Source organism: Chiloscyllium plagiosum, chromosome 28 (genome assembly GCF_004010195.1).
Source record: "Chiloscyllium plagiosum isolate BGI_BamShark_2017 chromosome 28, ASM401019v2, whole genome shotgun sequence".
Taxonomy (NCBI): domain Eukaryota; kingdom Metazoa; phylum Chordata; class Chondrichthyes; order Orectolobiformes; family Hemiscylliidae; genus Chiloscyllium; species Chiloscyllium plagiosum.
In genome coordinates, this window is record NC_057737.1 from 26,070,111 (window position 1) to 26,096,996 (window position 26,886).

General features: G+C 40.1%; 1 protein-coding gene across 2 annotated transcripts in view; it reads left to right on the forward strand.

Moving 5' to 3' along the window:
• Window positions 1-222: 222 nt before the first annotated feature.
• Window positions 223-26,886, forward strand: part of LOC122564061 (double C2-like domain-containing protein beta) — a 282,383-nt gene continuing 255,719 nt past the window's right edge. Inside the window, exon 1 of one of the 2 annotated variants that reach the window (XM_043718544.1) lies at window positions 223-1,217. In XM_043718544.1, the coding sequence (XP_043574479.1) occupies window positions 908-1,217 (310 nt within the window). In that variant the 5' untranslated portion in view covers window positions 223-907. The remainder of the gene's footprint in view (window positions 1,218-26,886) is intronic. The other variant, XM_043718545.1, reaches the window with a different exon arrangement.

Sequence of the window (26,886 nt, forward strand, 5' to 3'; positions counted from 1 at the left end):
CTGCAGGAAATTACATGACACATTATGTTGATAATTAGTAAGGATTTTTTCCAATTATGCTTTTTGAACTAACATTAAAATTTGCACAAAGTAATTTCTTTTTCTGCACAATAATAATACTACAATTTGAAACTGCTTTGAAGAATAAGAACTGAAATAGTTAAAGCTTTGCCTCATATGCTACTGCATTCTCTGTCTTCCTCATGTTCATTATTTCAAAACATATTTGTCTTGTTTACAATATGCTGCTTTTAGCATGACGTTCAGGTTGTTCTGCTGTCTCCTCTACAACACAACAGCCATCCTTCCTTCTCTCCTTATGTTACTTCACAACATCTGATAGGAGCAACTATGAGTTTAATCCTGATTTACAGCACTGTTTGAAGTGCTTCAGTCTAATTGAACCGATAATCTGTAGTCAGGTCATTCAACACAGTCCAAGGTGACAGTAAATGGAATTATATTTTATTTAGGTGATGACTTTCAGTATTTTGGTGATTTACTGAAGTCCAATTCCTCCTCCAGACAGACTTATCTTTTTCTCTCTTCACCCTCACACCTGATTTTGTCTTCATTCCAATGCTTCCTGTTTACTGCTTGGTTGCTAACCACTGACATCATAGTCTCCACCTCTCCCAATCAATCTCTCAGAGAGAGAGAGACACACACACATTCATAGGCTGAACAGCAGTATTAGAAAGATAAGGAGTGTCTGTGGCAGTCAGGCAGCATGCACAGGTTTTCTACAACTCAAAGCACATAAGCATCCCAGCCTAATGCTGGGAGACTGAGTTCTGCTGTGTGTGAGATAGGCTCCTTACTCTCGGTGATCCTTGCCCAATTCAAGATTCAGGGTGGCTTCTATTTCTTCATTTTGCTGCCTACTGTGTCAAAAAGGGTTGCATGCATGACAGTCCGAAAAGGAGAAAAAATGGCCATAAGTATTCAAGAGCATATGGCTATTGATGTCTGCCCAGGACCTATTAAACCTATTAAACAAATCTCTGATTACTTCCCCCGTTTTCCTCGTGGTCTTCCAGCAGCTGTGAACCGCAACTCTGTGCATTCCACTGTCAGCCAGCCCTCTATCACCCAGTCAGAGGCTACAGAGGAGGACGATGTGGACAAATTATTTGGGGCATATGGAGCTGCATCTGCTGCACCTACCAAACATGAAGAGGACACCGAGGCTGAAGGCTATGAATCCGATGACTCCAGTAAGTCTGTTACTTCACAACTTAATCAATTTTTATATTTGTGATAGCCTGTTGTTACTATAAATCTTTATTGTTTTTTTTGTAAGCTTAAAGTATAAACGTACAACTAGATCATATTTGCAGCATTTCAGTTAATTCCAAAATTAACTTTTAACCCTTTAAAGACTGCTGTGGCATTTGAAGCAGCAATACAGATTCTAGTTAAGGGAGGTTGGAATGCAAAGTGTTAAAGTGAAACTTCACTAATGCTAACTTGATTAATGAAACCATCTGTCAATTGCCATCCCTTTCTCATGTCCCATTGATTCCTTACTTAATCAGACTGGATTGAAAGCTATCTTGACACAAAGCAACTGGTTTTTGGTTAGTCAAAATGGAAAATGTATCACACTGTTTTTTTTTCATCTCGGATTGAACACTGGAGATTTTAATTAACCTGATCTTGAATGGTTAACCAGAGAATATTTTTAAGTAAATCTAATATTGGTTTTTGACTATTGTAGGGCAATAAGATTTCTGGCCTGTTCACCCTAAACTTCAGGAAAAAAAAGAGGTTATTTTAAAACTGGGGGAGGTGTTTATTCAAAAATGAATGACATATTTAATTTTATGAATTCCAGTCCCATTAATTTCAGGGCAGATAAACTTTCAAACAGACTTGTAGAAACGAGTACTTGAAATAATAGTGCAGATCTAAAAGCTCTTCTGTTCAAATAATTCCAGAAAGCTGCAGGGTATGCACCTGTCACACATGCACAGTGAAGATAAAGAAAATGAATGGATGTCCATTGATATCACAGGCAAACCACAGTCATTACTATTAATATTTTTTAATGTTGCATATGACATGGATTTGGCTCTACGTGACAAGTCAACATGTACTCCAGTATTATGAAACCAGTAATGAATTGGAGATCATTGTCAGCATGACGTTTTCCATCTCTTGGGTTAGGTGAACTATATAGTTATCGTATTTGTGATAAACATATTCTGCAGCATTAAATGGTGTGGGGTAGAATTGTGTAAGTGACCGTAAAACCCCAAAAAATTAACATTTAAACACAATTGTTGGATGCATCAATCATATTCCTTGTATTGTTATGTAGCAAGTAATTTTAAAATATCCTTCTGAGAAATACCATTCTAATTTTATGTTTTTGGACACTTATTCTCAGTTTGATAATTGAACTGTATTATTCTTTACTCTACAACGGTCCACAATCTCGGATACATTGAGAAAGCCTTATCCGACCAGTTCCCATCAGGTACTTGGCATGGTTGGCTCAAAATCCATCAGCTGATCCTGCAGAATGACCTGTAATCCTGATAAGAAAAGGGACACAAATCTCCAAGAATCATTCTTAATTAGTCCTGAGGAGTTAATAATCCAACTAATATTGATTACAAAGAAACAAATATGGAAAATTTAACATGGTACTTATGTGTCTGCAACCTGTATCCAACTTGAGACATTACAATGGTTGGAAATAGCAGACATGTAGCGCAACTTGGTTGATTAAACCTGTTAAGATTGGAGTTCCTCTGAAAAAGAATAAAATTATTTTCCCTTTAAGCCATCCAGCTTTGAATGAATCGCACTGGGTAGGACTCCACTTTCCATTGAAAATTTTAATAAGAATGCTGGAGATTTATACCTAGCCTTAATTTCAGTGAATCGGGATCAATTCTGGATGAATGAAAACTGTGGTTAGGTAGCAACTTCAATGCAATAAAAGGTCTCAGAGCACTGCACAGCCATTGAAATAAGCAGATATCAAGAAGACAAAAGTGAAGGGTTAGGGATGGCAACCAAAGGCAAATTCAAAGAGATGGATTTTAGGGGAGTTTTTGAAGATAGGTACAACAGTACGAAGGGTAGGGATTTAAGAAACATTATTTTTGGAATGGAGATAAGACAGCTGCATGCTGTGCTCTTGAAGGTAAATATGGGGAATGCTAAATGAGATTGCAAAGATATTAAAGAGCAAGGCCATCACAAGGATGGGGATTGGTAATGGGAGAACTTCCAAAATAGGAAAATGGATTGTGAGTTTGGAAGATGCAGCAAGTTGCTGAGAACAGTAGTAATCTGAAAGCAGAATTGTGTGCAGAAGACAATGTGGGCATTGGGCATGACTTGCTGTTAGGGATGAATGGTGAATGATCGTGATGAATGGTGAAGCAGGTTTGAAGGGCTGAATGGCCTCCTCCTGTTCCTGTCTTCTATGTTTCCTCCCCTTGAAGCCCAACCCCAGATTCAGAGACCAGCTAACCAGTTAGCCCAATATTGTAGTGAGTTGGAAAGGATGTGCTGTCTTAGAACACTTATTTTCCAATTTCTTACTGGCATTTAGACAGCTGGCTGAGGGCCCAAAAAACATGTGGAGGGCAGACCTACCCTTTAGAAGAGGATGGTTACAGCTGTTGCATTACTGTCAAAGGCCAGAGAAGTAGATTAAATTCTGGTTTTCACCACAAAAATGTTAGCACAGACTCATTGACCTGAATGGCTTCATCTTGTGCAGTACACACCTGTGGATCTGCAGTGTAGTTTGCTAAGAAGTCTAAATCATAGAATACCTAACGTGTGGAAACAGGCCATTTGGCCCAACAAGTCCATACTGACCCTCTGAAAAGCAAGCCACTGGGATCCCTCCCCCTACCTTATAGTACTGCATTTCCCAAGGCTAATCCAGCTAACCTACACATCCCTGGATACTATGGGTAATTTAGCATGGCCAATCCACCTAATCTGCACACCTTTGGACTGTGGGAGGAGAGCAGAGCATCTGAAGGCAACACACACTGACACAGGGAGAATGTGCAATCTCCACACAGACAGTTGCCGGAGGCTAGAATTGAATCTGGGTCCCTGGTGCTATGAGGCAGCAGTGCTAACCACTGTGCCACCCCAACGCCTAACTGCACAATTGCAAGACAGAAAACTGTACTAGTGTAATCATTTCCTTTGTGTTAGCTGGTCCAATCACTTGGATGTTGATAAGTGGTTAATAACATTACAGTGTTACTGATTTAAATTGGTACTCAATTGCAAACAAATTCATCAGTATTGACTAGAAGTGCCTGGGAGCTGCATTGAGATCTAGGATCAAACTTAACCTCATTTTATAGAAAGAAGTCAGGTGGTTGGCTGAAATAGCTCAGTTGGGGAAACATTAGACTGAAAAGCCTGTGGGCCCTTGGTCCAATCCTGGCTTTTACAGGGTGCTTGTAATGCAGTGGTAGTGTCCGTACCTCTTGGCCGTAAAGTGTGGGTTCAAATCCAACTTGCTTCAGAAGTGTGTTATCATAATATGCCTAAGCTGGTTGATTTAAATTCTAACCTTATCCAGAAAGCCCGGGTTTAAACTCCTTGCACTGGCACAGTGTCCTGACCAGTTGAAACAGCTTGATTAGGAGCACTTCATGAACAGAAAGAGGTTGGGCTTTAATTGCAAGTGCCTGCTCGGGATTTAAATCTCATACAAAAGTTTAAACACACAAACTAACCAACTTGCTTCAGAAGTGTGTTATCATAATATGCCTAAGCTGGTTGATTTAAAGTCTAACCTTATCCAGAAAGCCCGGGTAATTTAGCATGGCCAATCCACCTAATCTGCACACCTTTGGACTGTGGGAGGAGAGCAGAGCATCTGAAGGCAACACACACTGACACAGGGAGAATGTGCAATCTCCACACAGACAGTTGCCGGAGGCTAGAATTGAATCTGGGTCCCTGGTGCTATGAGGCAGCAGTGCTAACCACTGTGCCACCCCAACGCCTAACTGCACAATTGCAAGACAGAAAACTGTACTAGTGTAATCAAGAGGTACGGACACTACCACTGCATTACAGTGTCCTGACCAGTTGAAACAGCTTGATTAGGAGCACTTCATGAATAGAAAGAGGTTGGGCTTTAATTGCAAGTGCCTGCTCGGGATTTAAATCTCATACAAAAGTTTAAACACACAAACTAACAGATTCAAGAACAGCTTCTTCCCTAGTGTTGTTCGAGTGCTGAATGGACCTTTCAAGCTTGATGTTGACCCTGCTCTTCGTGTGCCTTCTTTGCAGCCGTAACGTTGTATTCCTCACTGTTCTATTACCCTTGTGCACCTTGTATGGTATGATCTACCTATATTGCACATAAAACAAAATTTTTCACTGTCTCTAGGTACATGTGACAATAATAAATCAGACTGGCCAGATGAAAAGACTGCTGTATCTATGCCTTTTAATCATGATTTCAGTGGAGTGCTAATGTTATGCTTAACAATTTCAATATTAGCTGTCTAGTGACACTGAGAAGCTGGGACTTAATCCTGAATTGTAGCCAAACCTTTGTTGTGGTTTTGTGATTTTTGAAGTTGAGGGCTCTTGTGATGTCATGGTAGTGCTCTTACCTCTGAGCCTTGAAGGTCTGGGTTCAAATCCCACCTGCTCTTCAGGTGTGTACAGCATATCTGAGCAGGTTGATGATTTATTGTGTATCAGCTGTCAGAAAAGAGTTCCTTTCTTTCTGTTTGGATATGACTCCCATTGTCAGGAGGATAATCTTATAATCACTGTGCAGTTACCTTAGTCCCCTACCAATTCATGACAAAATATAAATCACCAGGGTTGGACTTAATTTAATGAAACCTTGAATCCTGCGATTAGCCTTCTTGCATGAAACAAATACGGTTAGTGCTTTTTCTTAAGCATGCTTTTAGAATTAATTTGAATTCACTCAATCACCTCAGTCACAAATGCTGGCTGTAGTCGAGATTGCTAATGAATAGAATTTCTGAAGTCCTTTTTTTTGCTGGTGAGTTACATTGTCTGTTTTCATCTTGCTGGGGAAATTGCTGAGCAGAAGGCAGTTTCTGATGCAAGAAAGTCATCTCAAAGTTTGACCTGTCACATTAATGTTGAAGCTGTACTGACCTTTACATGGGCAGGCCTGTGTTGAAGTTAATTTGCAGACAGAGACCAGTTGCTTTACCTGTTAGTGGGCAATGGATCCTGATGTCTTAGAGATTAGGTTTGTACACCACCAATAGGTAAAGACTCAGTCAATAATGCTATGTCAGTTCTTCACATGCAAGGTGAATACCTTGGGATCTATTATGGTGCATAGGGCAAGGCACGGGTGCTCATTACATACTGGGAGGATGCCATTCATCAGTTTAATAAAATATAAAGATTAATTTGATAAGAGACATCCATGGCCTGCATCTGAAACAGGCAAAATACCTTTTTGTTCAGGTAACGTCTGGCAGACAATATTCAGGGAAACATGAACAGATCATTTAACAAAAAAACGAAAAGACTTCAAATGCTGGAAATCAGAAACAAAAACAGAAATTGCTGGAAAAGTTCAGCGGGTCTGGCAACATCTGTGGAGAGAATCAGAGTTAACATTTCAGGTCCAGTGACCCTTCCTCAGAACTCAGATTGTCGACCAACATGCAGTTCTTAATGGGACCACAAGAGGCCACCATCAAAAAGGTCTGTTATTCACAATATGTTTTTGACAGTGCAGATGGGTGAAGCAGAAGTGTTCCTCCTGATTTGACTATCAAGCTGAAGATCTCCCCTGACTGCTGCTCTCCTTTTCTGGACTCCTTATAATTACTGGCACCCTCTCGTTTTTGTTTCCTTCTACCCAAAATGCTTCCTGCCATCTTCCAGCGCTTGTCCTTGAATTTGCTGATGGTAAACTGAGCAGAAGTTGAATTTGACATCCTGTTTGCCACTGGGTTGCTTGTTTGGGGCTTGGGTCCAGCTGCTTCCCAAGTACCATGCACCTAGTTTGTACACACAGGCTGCCAGAAGCCAACTTCTAGGTTCGTATTTTTTGGGACAAAATCCACCAATTAGAGTAAACAAAAACTGTTGAAGGAAAGATAAATTATTTTAATCAAAGTTTTTCTAAAAGATAGAGATTAAAAATATTATTTAAATAGTGTTGGTTAGTATTGTAATAATAAGTACCCCTAAACTTCAGAACACTCAGTTTGGCATGTGCATAATGTTCATCTAGGAATTCTGTAAATTTACAGGCAAATGAATTATGGACAAGAAATAAAAAATCTTAAAGCTTTGCTCGTAAGACCATGTCATTGTACATTAAACTTTACAAAGCGACTGTACTATTATTTAATGTAGAATTCAGATACTTCGGTAACTGACCACAGACTAAAGTCTTCCTTAAGGATTAGGTGAATGAGTAGTGTAAGCATATGAATAAGTACATATTTATTTTTGCAAGAAAATACTTTCCTTAATAGCTTTCGTAGTAGTATGTGATCTTTTTCTCTTTGGCAAAATGTAATATCACATTTATCCATGTATGAAATTCCTATGCAATTATATGTCTATACTGCAAGTTTATTGATGTGCTTTTTAAAAACTTAATTGTAATCCTTCTCAGTATTGGCTATCAAATCTAAGATGGTGTCACCTGCAATTTTGAAAATTGCATTTTTGTTTTTAGTGCCTAAATCATTAAATTTAAATTGTGAACAGCAATGGTCCCAGCATTGTTCTTTGTGGTACATCAGTATCCATCTTCTATCATTCTGAATATATAATTTTACTGCTACTCTCTACATTCTATCTTACACCGACCTGGCAATCCGTTCTGCTAAGTTTCCCCACAATTTCCATCTTCAACCTTATTCATTAGGCTATTATGTAGCAATCTAGTCAATATTTGTATTTTAGAAATCTAGCTAAATTATATCTACTGCATTATTTTAGTTCGTGCTCTCTAAGACGTCTTCAAAGAACTCAGTGAGGTTGATCAAGCCGATCTTTCCTCTTCAAAATCCATGCAGCTGACTCATTATCATAATTGTATTGCAAGACGTTTTCTCTTCTCACCACCAGTATGGATTCCATTACATTTCTCAGTACGATGCTAAGCTGACTGGTCTCCAGTTCCCTGGGCATATTCTATTTCTCTTAAATGTAGATATTATATTAGTCATCCCACAGTTCTCTGACACAACAGCATTTTCTGTTGAATATTGAATGTATTTTTTTATGAAGTGCCTTTAATATCTCTTCACCAAACTTTTTTTAAAAATGAATAGTGCAATCATAGAGTCATGGAGATGTACAGCACGAAAACAGACCCTTCGGTCCAACTCGTCCATGCCGACCAGATATCCCAATCGAATCTAGTCCCACCTGCCAGCACGGGGCCCAGATCCCTCCAAACCCTTCCTATTCATATACCCATCCAGATGCCTCTTAGATGTTGCAATTGTACTAGCCTCCACCACTTCCTCTGGCAGCTCATTCCATACACGTACCACCCTCTGTGTGAAAAAGTTGCCCCTTAGGCCTCCTTTATATTTTTCCCCTCTCACCCTTAACCTATGCCCTCTAGTTCTGGACTCCCCCACCCCAGGGAAAGGACTGTCTATTTATCCTATCCATGTCCCTCATGATTTTATAAACCTTTATAAGGTCATCCCTCAGCCTCCAATGCTCTAGGGAAAACAGAACCAGCCTTTAGCTCAAATCTCCCTTTAGCTCAAATCCTGCAACCCTGGCAACATCCTTGTAAATCTTTTCTGAACCCTTTCAAGTTTCACAACATCCTTCCGATAGGAAGAGACTAGAATTGCATGCAATATTCCAAAAGTGACCTAACCAATGTTCTGTACAGCCACAACATGACCTCCACAACTCCTGTACTCAATACTCTTACCAATAAAGTAAAGCATACCAAACACTGCCTTCACTATCCTATTTACCTGTGACTCCACTTTCAAGGAGCTATGAACCTGCACTCCAAGGTCTCTTTGTTCAGCAACACTCCCTAGGACCTTAGCTGAAACAGGAGTATTATCCTCTTTGAATTTGAATAGTATGTCCAGTTTTTCCCTTTTTTAAATCTCAAATGTAGTTCTATCATTTGTGTTTGATTTTCTGTTATCAAGTCCACTCAATCTGTTCTGCCATTCTGCTATTGCTGCCTGTGATTTTAACCTGAGTGACCCTACTTCTGCCTCAACCTTTTGTTTTGTGTATGTGCCAGTATAATATATTGTTTCATTTAAAAATATAATTATACTTAATGCTGTCCTTTTCAGGTTTATATCATTTACTCTCATCTTCCGTGAAGTGCAGCATCATGTGGCACTTGCTCTGCCCATTTGCCCGTCAACAGTAAAATACATATGTGCATTATAGTATCCCAATTTGCTGGGAGCAATGAGATTCCTGCCTAATTCAGGCAAGCACCTACCCAGCATGATTCTGCATCATGGCCAGTTTGGCACTTGCATTTGAAAACTATTCAACAGCAACATATTCTGATGCAATAAGTTCATTAAGTTCTCAAATTTATTTTTCTAGATCTTGGCACTATAAATAATACTCATGGCATAATTAAAAACACTGGCCTGTTGTCTCTGCTTTTTTTCCAGGATTTTAGGAGTTTCGCCTATGGATGTAATGGGAAAACCTGTGTTAGTTGAGTAGTTGGCACTTGTTTGAGCTGAGACCAAATTCATTTATTAAGGGGAATGTAATTCCATTCATCCTGCAGAAACAGAACAATAATGAAAGTAAAAGCAAGGTGGTGGATGTACTATTCAGATCATCTTTTATTGTCTTGTTCCTCTGTATTATTCTTTGTCTCATGACTTGGAGCCTTCTGTTGGGCAGCCAATAAATTGGTTGAATCAGATGGGAACCTTATCAGTCCATGCAATCTAGGCTGCTGTGAAATGCATAAGTGCCCCACAGTTTTGAACATGAAACTGTGGGGAGTGTATGCTATGAATGATCTAAGCAGTAAACACTGGACAATAAAAGGAAGAGGCCTAGATGCTAATGTTATTTTTCTAAAGAAATGAAAGTCTTGGAACTCACACAAACTGGGTTGTTGCTCTAAAAGCATTTAAAAGCATGCTTAATTTCCTTTAATCTAAAAGGATTAATTTGAAATCCAGCTTGTCACTTGTTCCTTGTATTCTCTGCTTGTCATATCACTCATGAGCTGGACTCCTTAAGTAATGTGAATTTTAAGACAGGACATATGTTATGAAATAAAATCATCATATATTTGATTCTTGCTAAAGATTAACTTGACTATGAAATACCAGATGGAGTGAAATTGGCTGTAGTACAGACAAAAAATATTTTGTGGAAGATATAATTGCTTTTCTTTTTCTTGGTGTGAACTACAATATTCCACTGAATTTTTTTCCATGGGAAATTAGTCCCACACTGTTCCGACATCACTCACTCTGTTAGGAAGGATGTACGTCCAATTTGGTTCCACTATAGGATATTGAACTGGAAATATTGTGTTTAGAGGATGTCTAGCTATCACTCTGTAATAACATAGACGCTCAGTAAGATTCTCTATAAATCAAATGTTTGGGGTTGACGTCACTTGTTCACAATCAAGAGACACTGGGCAAAACCTCTCTGAGAAAACCCAGAGGAAACTAAAAATCTATATTCTGAAATGTTCTGGTACTACAAAGTTAGTTAGTATGTCCTGAATCCAGTAAGTGCATATGTGTTCTGAGAGATACATAAATATGTGAAAAGCCAGTTAAGTATATTGAAGTTTGCTCTGATGAATTGATGTGACTAACTGCCAAGGTACAAGTTTCGAGGAAAAATAATCACTGTTTCCAGAGATCGTGATTTTGAGAAAGGGATGTCATGATAATTTTTTTTGTGACTAGACCATACAAAGAGACTGACACAGCAACTTAGAAGTTCTGATGAAGAGCCACCTTTCTCAAAACATTTACTCTGCTTTCTTCCCACAGATGCTGAGTTTCTCTAAATATTTCTGTTTTTGTTTCAGGTTGACAGCATCTGTAGTTCATTGTTTTATTTTATGCAGAAACAATTATGTGAATGACTAGACCTATGGAGAACCTGCATCTAAAACTGTTCAGGAAAGTGCAGTGTTTACAAGAACATGTAGTATTGCCTGTCCTGGAATAATTTGATGCGTAACCTGAGCCGAGTGCATTTGGCAGGAGCCTAAGAAATCTTAAGTGTTGGAACCCATTAACTTGGTCAGAGAACTATTAACATTAACTATACTCCCGAGAGAAAACTCAACAATTGGAAGGTAGGAGATTTATCAGGGGAGCTGGTGCTTGGAGGCATCCTGCTGTCATTTAGGAGGGAGGAGCTTTTTAAATGGTCATTTGTGGGAAGTGGAACAACCAGCAGCATGCCACCCTTGATTCTGCCACCCTTAATGCAGCCAGAGAGATACACATGAAAAAGGATACACAATGAATGAGACAAATAAGTCAACAGCAATGCATAGGGATGGCAGAGCAACTCACTGCCACCATCATTGTTCCCAGGACCTTTTCAAGCGCAGAAAAAAATATTAATGACCATAACTAAAGCTGCCAAGTTGAGCCTGCTTTTCAAACTATTATTCCTTTCTGCATAGTTCTAACTTAGCCATATTTTTCTCTGTCACTATCCACACTTTTTCTCTAAACATAATGGACACTTCATTTCTTAAGTAGCTGTTTGGGTCACTGTCAATATCTACCACTAACCTCTCAACTACTTTCCTTCCTTGGCCACTCTTGCTGCAACCTCCTTTTGGGTACTCTACTCAGCTGCTATCTTCAAAACCATTCAGTTGGGTGTAGGCAAACCGTTCAGTTAGGTGTAGGCAAACCGTTCAGTTAGGCGTAGGCAAACCGTTCAGTTGGGCGTAGGCAAACCGTTCAGTTAGGTGTAGGCAAACCGTTCAGTTAGGCGTAGGCAAACCGTTTCCATTCTCGTTTTCAAGAGAAGGTGACACACAACAGAATAGAATGTTGAACTTCACAAGATAGTCTTGCCTCTACTTTGATTTGATTTATTATTGTCATATTTACTGAGGCATAGTGAAAAGTATTGTTTTGCATGCTATACAGGCCAATCATAAGACTGTAAGATGGAGGAGCAGAAATTAGGCCATTCAGCCCATTGAGTCAGCTCAGCCTTTCAATCATGGCTGAAAAGGTTTTCAGTTCCATTCTCTGGCTTTTTCGTCGTAATCTTTGATCCCTTTGACAATCAAGAACCTATCTAACTGTTTTAAATATTCTCAGTGACCTGGCCTCCACAGCCTTCTGAGGCAATGAATTCCACAGATTCACCACTCTCTGGCTAAAGAAGTTCCTCCTTCTCTCTGTTCTAAAAGGTCCTCCTTTTACTCTAAGGCTGTGCCCTCAAGTCCTTGTCTCTCCTGTTAATGGCATCATGTCCATTCTATCCAGGCTGATCCCCCCCATCCTTTTAAATTCTATTGACTATAGTTGTAGAGTCCTCAAATGTTCATCTTATGTTAACCCTTTCATTCCTGGGATCACTCTCATGAACCTCCTCTGGACTGACTCCAGGGCCAGTATGTCCTTACTGGGGTATGGGGCCTAAAATTGTGCACAGTATTCTAAATGTGGTCTGACCAGAGCCTTATAATGCCTCAGAAGTACATCCCTGCTTTTATACTCTAGTCCTCTCAAAATGAATGATAACATTGCATTTGCCACCCTGACTACTGACTCAACCTGCAAGGTTACCTTAACAGAATCCTGGACTAGTACTCCCAGGTCTCTTTGCATTTCTGATTTCTGAATTTTCTCCCCGTTTAGAAAATAGTCCATGCCTCTATTCTTCCTACCAAAGTGCACAACCTTACTCTTTCCCATGCTGTATTTCATCTGTCACTTCTCTGCTCACTCTTCAAACCTGTCTAAATCTTTCTGCAGCCTCCCCAACTCCACAATACTACCTGCTCCTCCACTTGTTTTTGTATCATTTGCAAACTTAGCCAGAATGCCCTCAGTTCCTTCATCCAGATCATTAATGTATAAAGTGAAAAGTTGTGGCTGTAACACTGATCCTTGTAGAACACCTCTCGTCACATTCTTCCATCTTGAGAAGGACTCTTTTATCCCCTCTCTCTGCCTTCTGCCAGACAGCCAATCTTCTATCCATTCTAGTATCTCGTTTCCAACATCATAGGCCCTTATCTTACTTAGCAGCCTCCTGTGCAGCACCCTGTCAAAGGCCTTCTGAAAGTTCAGATAGATAACACCCATAAGCCCTCCTTGGTCTAACCTGCTTATTATCACCTCAAAGAATTTGAACAGATTTGTCAGGCATGACCTTCTCTTGCTGACTTTGCCCTGTTTTACTATGCACTTCCAAGTATTCAGAAATCTCATCCTTCATAACTGACTCCAAAATCTTACTAACGACTAAGGTCCGGCTAATCGACCAATAATTTCCCATCTTTTGCCTTGCGCCCTCCTTAAAGGTGGGGGGGGTGTAGTTTCATTACGATTTTTCAGTCCTCTGGGATCTTCTTAGATTCAAGTGACACCTGAAAAATGACCTCTAAAACCTCAGAACCTATCTCTTCAGAACTCTAGGTGTAGCCCATCTGGTCCAGGTGATTTACCCACCTTCAGACCTTTTCAGTTTTTCTAGCACCCTTGGTGATAGCCACCATACTTATCTCTGCCCCCCGACTGTCTTGACATTTTGGGATATTGCTCGTGACTTCTACCGTGAAGACTGACATGAAGTTATTCAGTTCCTCAACCATTTCTTTCTCTCCAGCGTCATTTTCCAATGGCCCAATGACCACTTTTGCCTCTCTTTTGCCCTTTATATATCTAAATAAATTCTTACAATCTTTCCTAATATTACCTGGTAATTTATCCCCATATTTAGTCTTCTCCCTCTTTATTTCTTTCTACATTGTCCTCTGTTAGTCTTTGTTGGCTTCCCACTGCCCTTCACCACGTTAATGCTTTCTCTTTTGCTTTTATGCTATCCCTGTCTTCCCTGGTCAGCCGTGGTTGCCTCATCCTCCCTTTAGTATGTTTCTTTTTCCTCGGGGTGAATTTTTTCTGAGTCTCGAATTATTCCCAGAAGCTCCTGCCATAGCTGTTCCATTGTCTTTCCTGCTAAGCTCCTCTCCCAGTCAATTCTACCCAGCTCCTCCCTCATGCTCCTGTTGCTTTTATTCCTCTGATTCTATCTTCTCCCTCTCAAATTGCAGAGTAAATTCAATCATATTATGATCAGTGCCACCTAAGGGTTCCTTCACCTTCAGTTCCCTTATCATGTCTGCCTCATTGCACGACACTAAATTTCGTGTTGCCTGCTCCTTCATGGGCTCCACCACAAGCTGCTCCAAAAACCATCTAGTAGACATTTCACAAATTCTTTTTCTTGTGATCCATTACCAACCTGCTTTTCCCAGTCTACCTGCATATTGAAATTCCCCATGATCATCGTAACCTTGTCTTTCTTACATGTCTTTTATATCTCTTGGTGTATCTTATGTCCCAAATTCTGACCACTGTTTGGAGGCCTGTAGATAACTCCCATTGTGGTCTTCTTACCTTTGCATTTCCTCATCTCTACCCACACAGATTCTGCAACATCTTACTCTGTTTCGTTTATTGCTATTGATGTAATTTAATTTCTTACGAAAAAGACAACCTCAACACTCTGCCCACCTGCCTGTCTTGTTGAGAGTGCATATATCCTGGATATTTAGCTCCTTGTCCTGATCCTGTTGCAGCCATGTCTCCATGATGCCCGCCATGTCATACTATACATAAGTACATCAGGGTAATTGAACAGAATATAGAATATGATATATTACAGTTAGAGAAGGTGCAGACAAAGATTAATTTCAATATGAGATTGTTCAAAAGTCTGATAACAGCAAGGAAGAAGCTTGTTCTTAAATCTGTTATCCACATCACGATGCCAATGAATGACGTGGCCATTGATATCCATTGCCTAAAAGAGGAATGCAGCATTGGAAAGGCCAGATTGAGGACCAGGATCACCAAGATATTTGTACCGTTTTCTTCTCTTTTTCTCTTTTCGCTCATTGACTCCCCTACAAGTACTTTTATGATTTTTCCCTATGTCCCTCTTGGAGTTTGCTGCAGAATAGATCAATGAGGAAGAAAAACTGTTCCTGCATTCTCATTTCCTGTCACACTTGGGCACTATTGCAGAAATTGGTCACCCGCAGAGTGTCGATGGTGAAAGTGGACTCACTGTGTGAATCACTGTAAAGAGCAGTATAATATGCTGTTGGATTATTTAATAGAAATAGGAATTGATAGTGACTTTGTCTTGCAGGCATTGCTGACTTCATGCATTGGTTCCAACAACTAACACCGAGCTATTGACAGAGACCAACCTGAACCTATATCAACCTACTGTCTGTTCAAATGCCCCTTTGAAATGTTTACCCATTAGAAAGCCTAAGTGTAAAAGCTAAATATTCGGTGTCTTTTGGAACTGTTTGTAATGAAGATGGTTCAGAATTTCTGTTTGCTGGTTGATGAGTTAATTGTAACTGTTGCTGTCACAACCTCTACTGTGGTTGGGCTATCCCTGGGAATATTCTGCTATAAAGTGGACTGTTGGAGGTGGGATGCTGCTGGAATCTATGGGAAGAGGAGAGATATGGTATTACTTTGATAAGCAACACGCTGAACCTAGCTGCTGGGCTATTCTTCATTTTGGCCTACCGATCTGCACAAGGCCAGGCCTCTGGACTGTAAAGACATTTCCGCGCATTTCACTTTTGAACTTTCAATCCCATTATCTAGCAAGGAGAAGCTGGCCCTGAGAGTTTTGTGCATATTTCAGCCCCTGAGCATTCCCTCTCAAAACTGTGAACATTTATCAGCGGTGCTTTCATTCTGCAAGATTTCTGTCCTGCGAGTTCAGCTGCTAGTGCTGATAAATGTGTCATAGTGAATTGCAGCTTTGACATGGCATCACATAGAATGATAGAATGCCATAGATTAATGTAATCTCTCTCATAGCTACCACCAACAATCAGATGTAGGTAGTCATTGTCCATAGTTTCAAGTGACTCTAGAGTATGCCTTGACTCCAGTAGTAATATCATTAATATGCCTGCCCTGTGAGATCTAAACCTCTGACTTCTGCAGTCAGTGATGTGTCTGAGCTGATCTTCTGGCCAGCATAGATTTGACTTATCCACAGCCACACTCCTCTTCACTCTTGTTCTGCAATTCATACAGATTTATTTTCTTAAACTGACTGACTGAATGCTCCAAGTTGAATTAGTGTGTCGGTGCTTATAGCAGATTGAGATTAAGAGCAGATATATATATAATTGGAGCTGTGGTTCTTGTCAGTTTGTGCTACTTCCATTGGCTAAAGTCAATGATATTTTACCCCTATGGATTTTGCCTTCCACGGGTCTGGCCACTCTGTATCTCTGCACTGCACCCTTGAGGCCTCTGGACTTGGTGAGTCTGTCTCTACTCATCTTTATTTCTACCTTACTAAGAGACTGTTGTCTGACTCACAGGAGTTCCTGTAAAGACTTTATTTAAATTCTAACGTACAGAATTACAGCTCTCTCAGAGGTCTTCTATTCCCTTGACTTACAGTTTTGATCACAAGTGGCTGTTGATGTCAGAGTTATATCAGTACATCCTCAGCTTTTTTTAAAAAAAACATTAATTTCCATTTTATCACAAAGATCCTGGTCTCTGCATTGGAATTCAATGCCTTGCCTGATTCTAGGGATATAATTTGAAGAAGACGATGGAAAAGTATTAGATTAGATTAGATTAGATTAGATTACATTACATTACAGTATGGAAACAGGCCCTTCGGCCCAACAAGTCCACACCACCCCGCCGAAGCGCAACCCTCCCATACCCCTACATTTACCCCTATACCTAACACTACGGGCAATTTAACATGGCCAATTCACCTGACCTGCACATCTTTGGACTGTGGGAGGAAACCGGAGCACCCGGAGGAAACCCACGCAGACACGGGGAGAACGTGCAAACTCCACACAGTCAGTCGCCTGAGGCGGGAATTGAACCCGGGTCTCTGGCGCTGTGAGGTAGCAGTGCTAACCACTGTGCCACTGTGCCGCCCACAATATTACTTGTATTGAACTATGTTGCTGCTATTCCCGAGTGTGTGGCTGCATGAGAATGAGAGCAAGAAGATGAAATAACAATAATTGGATCATCCAAGCTCTCAGTCGATGATAACCACTGACTTTATCCTTTGTATAGCCTTTATGTTACTCTCAGCAATTTTGCTATGAATAACATGAACACATAAAATACAAACAGAAGCAGACCTTTTATCTTCTTGAACCTATTCCACCATTCCATAAGTTCATGGCTGCTCTGTTTGTGTTTATAATTCCACATGCCCATCCAACAACTAACACTCATCCTCTTGCCAAACAAAAATCTATCCACCTCTCTCTTCTCATCACTTTCTGCTCCACAGTCACACAACCCTCGGAGGAAGAAAAACTTTCTCCTCATCTGTGTTCTGAATGCTGACCCCTAGTTTTAAAACTGTGTCCCCCTAATTCTGGACTGACCCAAAGGACGAAGCATATTTTCCACATTCACTTTGCCAAGACCATTTAGGATCTTATGCACTTCACTCAAGTCATCCCTCACTCTTCTGAACTGTGATGGAAACAAGCCCAGCCTGACCAAACTATTCTCATAAAGCAATCTGCTCTGTCAGGTTTCAAACAGTGAACCTCTTCTAAGCTGCCTCCAATGCGTTTACATCCTTCCCTCAATAACGAAGCAAAAACGGTTCCACCAATACACTTATAAAGTTTTTTTTTTATAGATATTTTTATTAGAAATTTAACATTTTTACAAGTTTACAAAAATAAACAAAACTCTCAGATATAAACATTGATATACAATTAGCTCAAAACACAATAGCCAAAATTTGACAACAAAAAAAAACCCAAAACAAAACAACAAAAAATAAAGTTTAACATCCTTACTTTTATGTTCCATTCCACTTATAGAAAGAACAACATCCCAGTTGTTTTCTTGAATCCATGCTGTACCTGAATGCTGTCATCTGTGAATTTGACAACTATGCCCTCATTATTTTTTCTTCTTAAGGTTTGTGATGTAAAATGTAAAACATTGAGGCCCAAGTACAGCCCCCTGTGGATCTTACTCATTACATCCTGCCAATCTGACACAGACCCATTTAGGCATACACTCCGTTTTCTTCCAGCCAACCGGTCTTCTATTGATGCTGATATATTACCCCCTACACCATGAGCTTTTATTTCCCATGATATTTTAAATATGGCACCTTCTCAAATACTTTCTGAAAATCCAGATATTGTAAATCTTCAAACTCCTTGAATTGGTTAAAAGTATTTCTGTTTGACAAAACCTGCTGTCTTTTCCCAACCATCTTGAATTTCTGTAATTGTGTAGATTAAATCAATCATTTGAGAGAATATAACACCTTCTGCATGCTGAATGTCAAGCCAATTGGCCTTTAGTTTCCTGTTTGCTGTCTCCTTTGCTTCTTTATTAGAGACATTATATTTGCCAACTTCTAGCCTGATAGAACTTTTCCTGAATCTAGGCAATATTGAAAGGTTAACACCAATACATCTACCTCATCAACAATTTATTTTCAAACCCTGGGATGAAGTTCATCTGGATGCGGAGACCTGTCAGCCTGTAACTCCATCCATTTTCTCAGTACCATGTCACCCATGATTGTAGTTTTGCTAGATTTGTCTCTTCTCAACAGCTCTTAGTTTGCAGCTATTACTGGAATGCTTTTTATTCTTTATATTTGTTCATTTCATCCAACATTTCTTTAGTATCTCCTGTTATCACTCCATTCCCATTTTCTGGTTGGTCAAATTTACTTGGCTTTGTTAAATATCTGTGGAAACTCTTGTCTGTTTTAAACCTTTAGCCAGTTTCTTCCCAAACTCCAATTTCTTCCTCCTGAATTTTTTTGGTCATTTTTCCATTGTCCCTTATATTCTGATGAATTGCCTGATCTGCCCTCATCTTTATGTAGTGTGTTCGTTTTCCTTCCTTTCTCTAACTTTTATAGTTATCCCATTCCGACTATATTCTGAAATATTCCCTGAAATTCTGTCACTATGCCGGCATTGATCCATCCCTTAGCCAAATACGGTAGTTCACTTCACCCAGCTCAGATTTCATGTCCACTTAGTTGCCCTTTTTTACATTTAAAACATTAGTCCTGATCCAATCTACTCCCTTCCACAAAGGCAAGCAATTAACCAAAAATTAGGGTTGCTTCTTCTGTGCTTTTACAGTTATTTCTATTATGCACCAATTGTTTCTATAACAGAAAAGTTGGGATTTTGGAATGTTGGAAGTTTGAAGAAACCATAAAGTGGCAAATTATACATGACAGTGTGCATTTGTGAACAAATGAATCTACATCCTGTGTTATGCCTCATGGCTAGTATGCAATAGAACTTTGAGTCATCACTGTACCAAAGCATGTGACCTGATCTCAGTCTCCATCTTATTAAGTCCTTTTGCAGCAAAAAGGTAGATGAGCTGCTAAAGGAGATTGACAAAGTAGAGGTAGAAAGGATGCTTCCTCATGTGGGGCAATCTAGAATGAGAGGTCTTAGCTTTAGGATAAGACATGGCAGATTTAAAACAGATGAAATGAAATTACTTCTCCCAAAAAGGTCACAAACCTGTGAAATCCACTACCTGAGAGTTTACAATGAATAAATTAAAGGAGGTGACAGACAATTCTAATTATTAATGGGTTGAAATGTTATGAAAAACAGGCAGGAAAGTGGAGTTGAAGCCAAGGTGAGATCAGCCATGATTGTATTAAATGGCGGAGCAGGCTCGAGGGGCTGAATTCCTACTCCTTATGTTCTTAACATATTGAGGGAAGGGTGATGTTTTTACATCCAAAATGCTTAACTTTAGGCCAGACCCAAATCTGCCTGCGATTGTAGATACCAGGGTTGTAATAAAGGTTAATGCATCCGTCATAACTATATTATCCACGTCTCATTCTTATGTTAAGAGAACGAACATAAGTATCACCTCATCAGGTATGAATACCTTGCTGAATGTAAATGCCTATCAGTGCATTGTGAAGGGGGGTTGTGAAGGGGGAACAGATTTGAGTTAACACCAGTGGCCATTTATAAAGAAATGACTCAAAGGTAGAACAGCATCATATGGCTACATTTTGTTGGAAGAACTTATTTTCAAAGCATATTTTTAAAGCTACAAATATAATACGATTTCATGAAAATTCTAGGTGTGTGTTAAATAGCACGCAACTGCACTGACTGAGAAGAAGTTCTTTGTGGTGTGCATACTTTGTCCATCGACTTGGTAGCGGAAAATGTTAACTCATTATAAATTTTAAATACAGTCTGCTGAAACACTAAGTGTACAACAATAGATAAATAAGTATTTTTAGAAGGCATTTGAGTTGACTTGTGAAACAATTTCTGATAAAGTTTAACATAAATATAGAATAGCACACATTGAATACAAAAATTGCAGATGGGCAAGGAATGAAAAGTGCAGATGAACAAAATGAGATAACTGTTCCACCATGACAGTCATTTTAAAAGCTAATCTGCAGGAGCAACTAATTAGCATAAAGACTTGCTGAATGATAGGCTTCACCATGAGCTCAGTGTGTATATAGAATAGTACTGCAAAAATACCACTTTTTAAAAAATCTTCCCTCATAGTTGTCCTGAGAATCTTGTGTCACTCAGTTCCTGACCTAATTATAGCATTGGTTTAAACATGGGACAAAACAGCCGAATGCCAGAAGGGAGACGATATGACGACCCTTGGCATTGGTGCAGAATTTGACCAAGTGTGGCACTGAGGAGGCCATGCGAAGTGAAGTCATTGGGAATTGGGTGTAAAGCTTTCTGCTGTTAAGTGTCCTGCTTAGTAAAAAGGTGATTGTGCTTGTCAAAGGTCAATCATCTCAGCCCCAGATTATCAATTAAGGAATTCCTCAGAGGAGCTTCTTATGTCCAATCACTGTCACCTTCTTCAATAATGATCTTCCTTCCACCATAATGTCAGAAATGGGATTGTTCACCAATCATGGGTATTTGTATGAAATAGCTCTTAGTTGCATGCAGCAAGATGTGCACAAGGTTCAGGCTTGGGCTGATCAATAGCAATTAACACACACTCATCATACAAGTGTCAGACAATGACCATCTTCAACAAGAGAGAACCATCTCTCTCTGTTGATTTTCCACTATCATTATAGAGTCCCCTACCTTCAATTTCCTGGGCCAGCAATATAATTACTGTGGCTATAACAGCAGATATTGAGGGTGGGAACTCTGTGGAGAGTGACTTAGATCCTGACTCTCCAGAGGCCTGTCTGCCATCTCCAAATCACAAATCTGCAATGTGATTGAGTACTTTCCACTTGCCTCAATGAGTGCAGCTCCAACCTTACTCGAAAAGCTCAGTGCCATCCAGCAGAAAGCAGCTGACCTGCCACCCTATCCACTATCTTAGAGAATCACCTCTCCATCGAGGCATGCAACAGTAACAGTGAGTACCATCTCAATACTATGTTGCAGGGGGTCTCCACAGCTCCTTTGATGTCATTTTCCAAACCTTTGACCTCTATCACCTAGAGCAACTAAGGTAGCAAATGCATGAGATCACAACCAGCTGCAAATTCTCTGCCAAGTCGCACACCTTAATGACTTGGAACCATATTATTGTTCCTTCATTGTTGCTAGGTCAAAATCCTCGAATGCCCTTGCTAATACAACAATGAATGTACCTACATTCCAAGAACTGCAGACTGAGGAACTGTGATGAACAATCATTTAGAAGTGGACAATAAGTATTGTGTTTGCAATGAAAGGAAAAGACTGGAAGTTAATTCAATATTACCTCATTATTAGATTAGATTCCCTACAGTGTGGAAACAGGCCCTTCGGCCCAACCAGTCCTCCGAAGAGTAACCCACCCAGACCCATTTCCCTCCGAATGATGCACCTAACGCTATGGGCAATTTAGCATGGCCAATTCACCTGACCTGTACATCTTTGTGACTGTAGGGGGAAACCGGAGCACCCAGAAGAAACCCATGCAGACACGGGGAGAACGTGCAAAGTCCACACAGACAGTCGACCTTGGCTGGAATTGAACCTGGGACCCTGGTGCTGTGAGGCAACAGTGCTAGCCACTGTGCTGCCCATGAATGGTTGTGTTTCACTGTTATCTTATGGATAACAATGTAAATTATCACAATATTTCCTCATAAGCTACAGTGACTTTGACCCTGACCACATGAGTATCAGAGATACCTACATTTCTTCACACTTTCTCTTCATTACGAGAACCTTATATCTTCCCCCAACAGATTCTATATTGTTTATAATTACTTGTCTCTTTTACTCCCTTTTCAGCTACATGATGATTTTTATTTTCCAGTTCGCTCTTCCAGTTTCTTTTTAAATTTCAGTTCCACTTCTTTATTCTTTCTCTCATATTTCTCCTTTTGTTATCGTCTTCTTTTCCTTCTCCTCTGTTTACCTTTGTCTCTGATTTCCTGATTTTATCATTCTCTTTTGTCCTTGTGTTGCTTCTCAGTTTCTTCAGTGTTCCCTCCCAAGTCTGTACATTATGCTTTAATTGTTTATTAATCACATGTTCAATTATACAGCATTACTGGATTCATTACTACTGCTGTGAAATCTACTTGAATACAGCTTTGACGTATGCAACTCTGTTGTTTGTCTTTCTTCTGTGCTCTGAATAATATGTTGCTCTTTACTTGAGGGACACATTAAGTTGATCCAGAGGATTTGTGAGAAGGAAATATAAATGGTTCAGAAATATACCTTTTAATTATTGCTTTTATTGAGACTCTTAGAAAATGTGCAGTATTGCACAAAAGGCAATACATCTGTTGTAGACTTTAATAGTTCACGTGCATTTTTTAATTCACTTGTATGATGTGGGTGATGTTAGCTGACCAGCATTTATTGCTTATCCCTAGTTGCCATTTAGAAAGTGGTGGTGAGCTGCCTTCTTGAACTGCTGCAGTCCCCATGCTGTGTCTAGACTCTCAATGTCCTTAGGGAGGGATTTCCAGGATTTTGACCCAGTGATAGTGAAGGAAATGTGGTATGCTTCCAAGTCAAGATGGTAAGTGGCTTGGAGGGGAAGTTGCAGGTGGTGTTCCCATGTATCTACCGCCCTTGTCCTTCTGACGGATGTAGTGTGGATTTGCAAGATGCTGTCTAAGGATCTTTGAATTACTGCAGTCCATCTTGTAGATAGTACACAATGCTGTCACTGGTCGTTAGTGGTGGAGGGAGTGGTTGCTTGTGGATGTGGTGCCAATCAAATGGGCTGTTTTGTCTTGGATAGTGTCAAACTTGTTGAGTGTTGTTGGAATTGTACACATCCAGGCAAATAGGGAGTATTCTCTTACACTCCTGCCGTGTGCCTTGTAGATGGTGGATAGGCTTTGGGGAGTCAGGAGGTGAGTTACTCTTTACAATATTTCTAGCCTCTGACCTGCTCTTGTAGCCACTGTTTGTGGTGAGTTCAACTGAGATTCTGATCGATGGAACCCCTAGTGGGGGATCCAGTGGTGATAATGCCATTGAATGTCAAGGGATGGGGTTAGACTGTTTCTTATTGGAGATGGTCATTGTCTGGCATTTGTGAGGTAAGGATATTACTTGCCACTTGTCAATACAAGCCTGGATATTGTCCAGACCTGTTGCATTTGAATATGAACAGTTTCAGTATTTGAGGAGTAGTGAATGGTGCTGAACATTTGTACAATCACCAGTGAACATCACCACTTCTGACCTTATAATGGAGGGAAGGTCATTAATGAAGCAGCTGCAGGTGTTTTGGTATAGGGCACTACTCTGAGGAACTCCAACAGAAATGTCCTGGAGCTGAGATGATTGACTTCCAAAACCACAATAGTTTTCCTATGTGCCAGGTATGACTCCAATCAGCAGAGACTTTGACCCAGATACCCTTTGATTCCAATTTTGCTAGCGCTCTTTATGCCACTCTTGGTCAGTTGCAGATTGTGCTGGAGTTCAATTCTGCAGGTGCTGATGGCTCACAACACTTCATGAATGCCCAGCCTTAGCATGGTGATAGTGCCACACAATACAATGGAGGGTATTCTCATCAAGGCAAGACTTTGTTTCCACAAAGACTGTGCCATGGTCACTCTACTGATTCTGTCACGGACAGATGCATTTGCAACTGGCAGATTTCTAAAGATGAGATCAAATAGGTTTTTCCCTCTTGCTGGTTCCCTCACCACTGCTGCAGACCCCAGTCTAGCAGCTATGTCCTTTAGGAACTGACCAGCTCAATCAGAGGTGTTACTGCCAAGCCACTCTTGAAATCCCCACCCATCATTTGCCACCCTCTGTGATTCTTCCAAGTGTTGTTCAACATAAATGTTGGTGGGATAGGATATATCTAGGAATGGTGATGGGGCATTGTCTATCAGGTATGATTCAATAAGTATGACTCTGTCAGGCTGTTGCTTGACTTGTGAAACAGTTTGGAGAGAGCTCACCCATTTTTGGCACTAGTCCCCACATGTTAGTAAAGAGGATTTTGCAGGGTTGACAAGGCTGTTTTTGCCATAATCTTTTCAGTCAATGGGAGGTGGTCTATCGATTTCATTTCTTTGTTGAGACTTCATAGTGATTGGTACAATGGAGTGGCTTGCATGGCCATTTCAGAGGTCAATTGAGAGTCAACCACATTGCCGGGGGGCTGGGGACACATGTCAAACAAGTTGAGGATGGCAGATTTCCTTTCTTGAAGGACATTAGTGAGCCAGATGGGGTTTTCCGACATTCGGCAATGAATAAGTAGATTCTTAATTCCAGACACTTTTTAAAATTGAATTCAAATTCCACCATCTGTGGCAACATTTGAGCCCAGGTCCCCAGAACATTAGCTAAGTGTCTGGATTAATAGTCTAATGATAATACCACGAGGCCATCGCTTACTCTGTGTTTATTTTGGTCTCTACTGTTGTGTCTCCCATGGTGTTGTTCATAGGTATCTGGTTTTGGAGCATAGCTTTTATTTTCAGCTTCTAACTTGGCGAAAGCTTTGAATGAATGAGTTTTCTCTACGTGGAAGTGACAGTTCAGTATTCTATGGCAATCTAGGTAATTACAGCTACTTGGAAATTCCTTCGATCAATAAGAGGTCAGAAAGCAGTGTACATCTTCCAGGAACCAGGCCAGAAATGCCTGGCTCCTCTTTTCTTAAAAAAAAAAGTATAGCTTCAGAACAATGATAGCATGTGACAGATGTCAAATGGACATGAGGCTTTATATAGTACAGCTTCAAGATTGTCAGGGAAAGATCTGATTATAGAATCTGCAGTCACATTGTTGAAAGAGAAAGTGATTCTGAAAAAAATCATAATAATTTATCACCCTTGTTTCATCTGTGCTTACATTTTGCCTCCGATAATAACACCATGATGTAGAGGCTGTCATTTGAACAGGGATAACAGGGGGAAAATAAGTGTGATATTTAGTTATTTGCTGTGGATAACTAGGCTGTTCACTCGAAGGTGCATGTAATGAATCACCACATGTTGAACCTTTATTTTACATAATACTACACATGCGAGCCCAGCTACAAAATAAGGTGACAATGGCCATTTGTCAATGATTTTTAATTTTTCTGTGATGTGTTTCTTCATCATCTTCCCTAGTTATTAAGCAAAGGTATTGTGCTGTGATTCCTCCCGACCACCTGCACCTCTTGCTTTTTTGTGCTGCAGATTTATATATTGTGTCAGAAACAGCTTTCTGTTTATTTTGTGCCAGTACTATTCTCTATAAAGAACACAAACACTGTGGGATGGCATTCTGTGGTGTGTTTCACCTGATAAAACAATCTGTCTGCTCTGTTGATGCTACTACGTGTAGGGACTGCAAAGCAAAAAAAAAACTGTAGATCAGTAAGACCATGGTAACACGATCCTGAACAGCCACATGCCATTAGTGGATTCAATTTGATGTCTAGACGTTGTGTGGATGTCTGTTGAGGACTAAGATGCCAGCTTTGAATAGTTTGCCGATGCTTTCCGTCATCTTATGTATTAGCACTAACTGTAAGGTAGTTGAGAACTGTGGTTGCTGACTGTGTTCAGGAAAATGCCCTCTGGTTTTTATCATGAATTTATAGAACTCCAATTCAGGAAATACAATTGCAATTTCATGACAGAACTGAGGATCCCCTTTTTACTCTAGGTTGTAGATTTAGTCATTGCCTTCAAGAAGGGAGGCATTAAGGGAGGGCATTGAAAACGTGGATAGAATCAAATACCTGGAGCATTTTATTCCGCGTGCATTCAGCTTGCCTTGTATTCGTACCTCTCATGTAACATAAACAACAATATTTGCATTTACATAGTGCCTTTGGTATAGAGAAAACAACCCAAGACATTTTACAGAGCTGTAAAGGGGCCAATGATTGCCAGGTCACGTTATGAGTTGCCAGGTAAGGTTGCCATACTCCTCGAGATTTCATCCTATATCAGACAATTGTCTTGTTTTACCAATTTTCAACAATAAAGTGTTGAATGAAACATATAAAAAAAATTGCTTACAGTAGCGCCATAGGTTTAATTCCTGAAAGTATGGGCGAAAGCATCAAGACAGTTACCAAATGTTGAAGCGGATAGGGGAGGGAGGGGAAGAGACAGTGGGAACCCCATTCTGGATTAGTGGTGCTGGAAGAGCACAGCAGTTCAGGCAGCATCCAAGGAGCAGTGAAA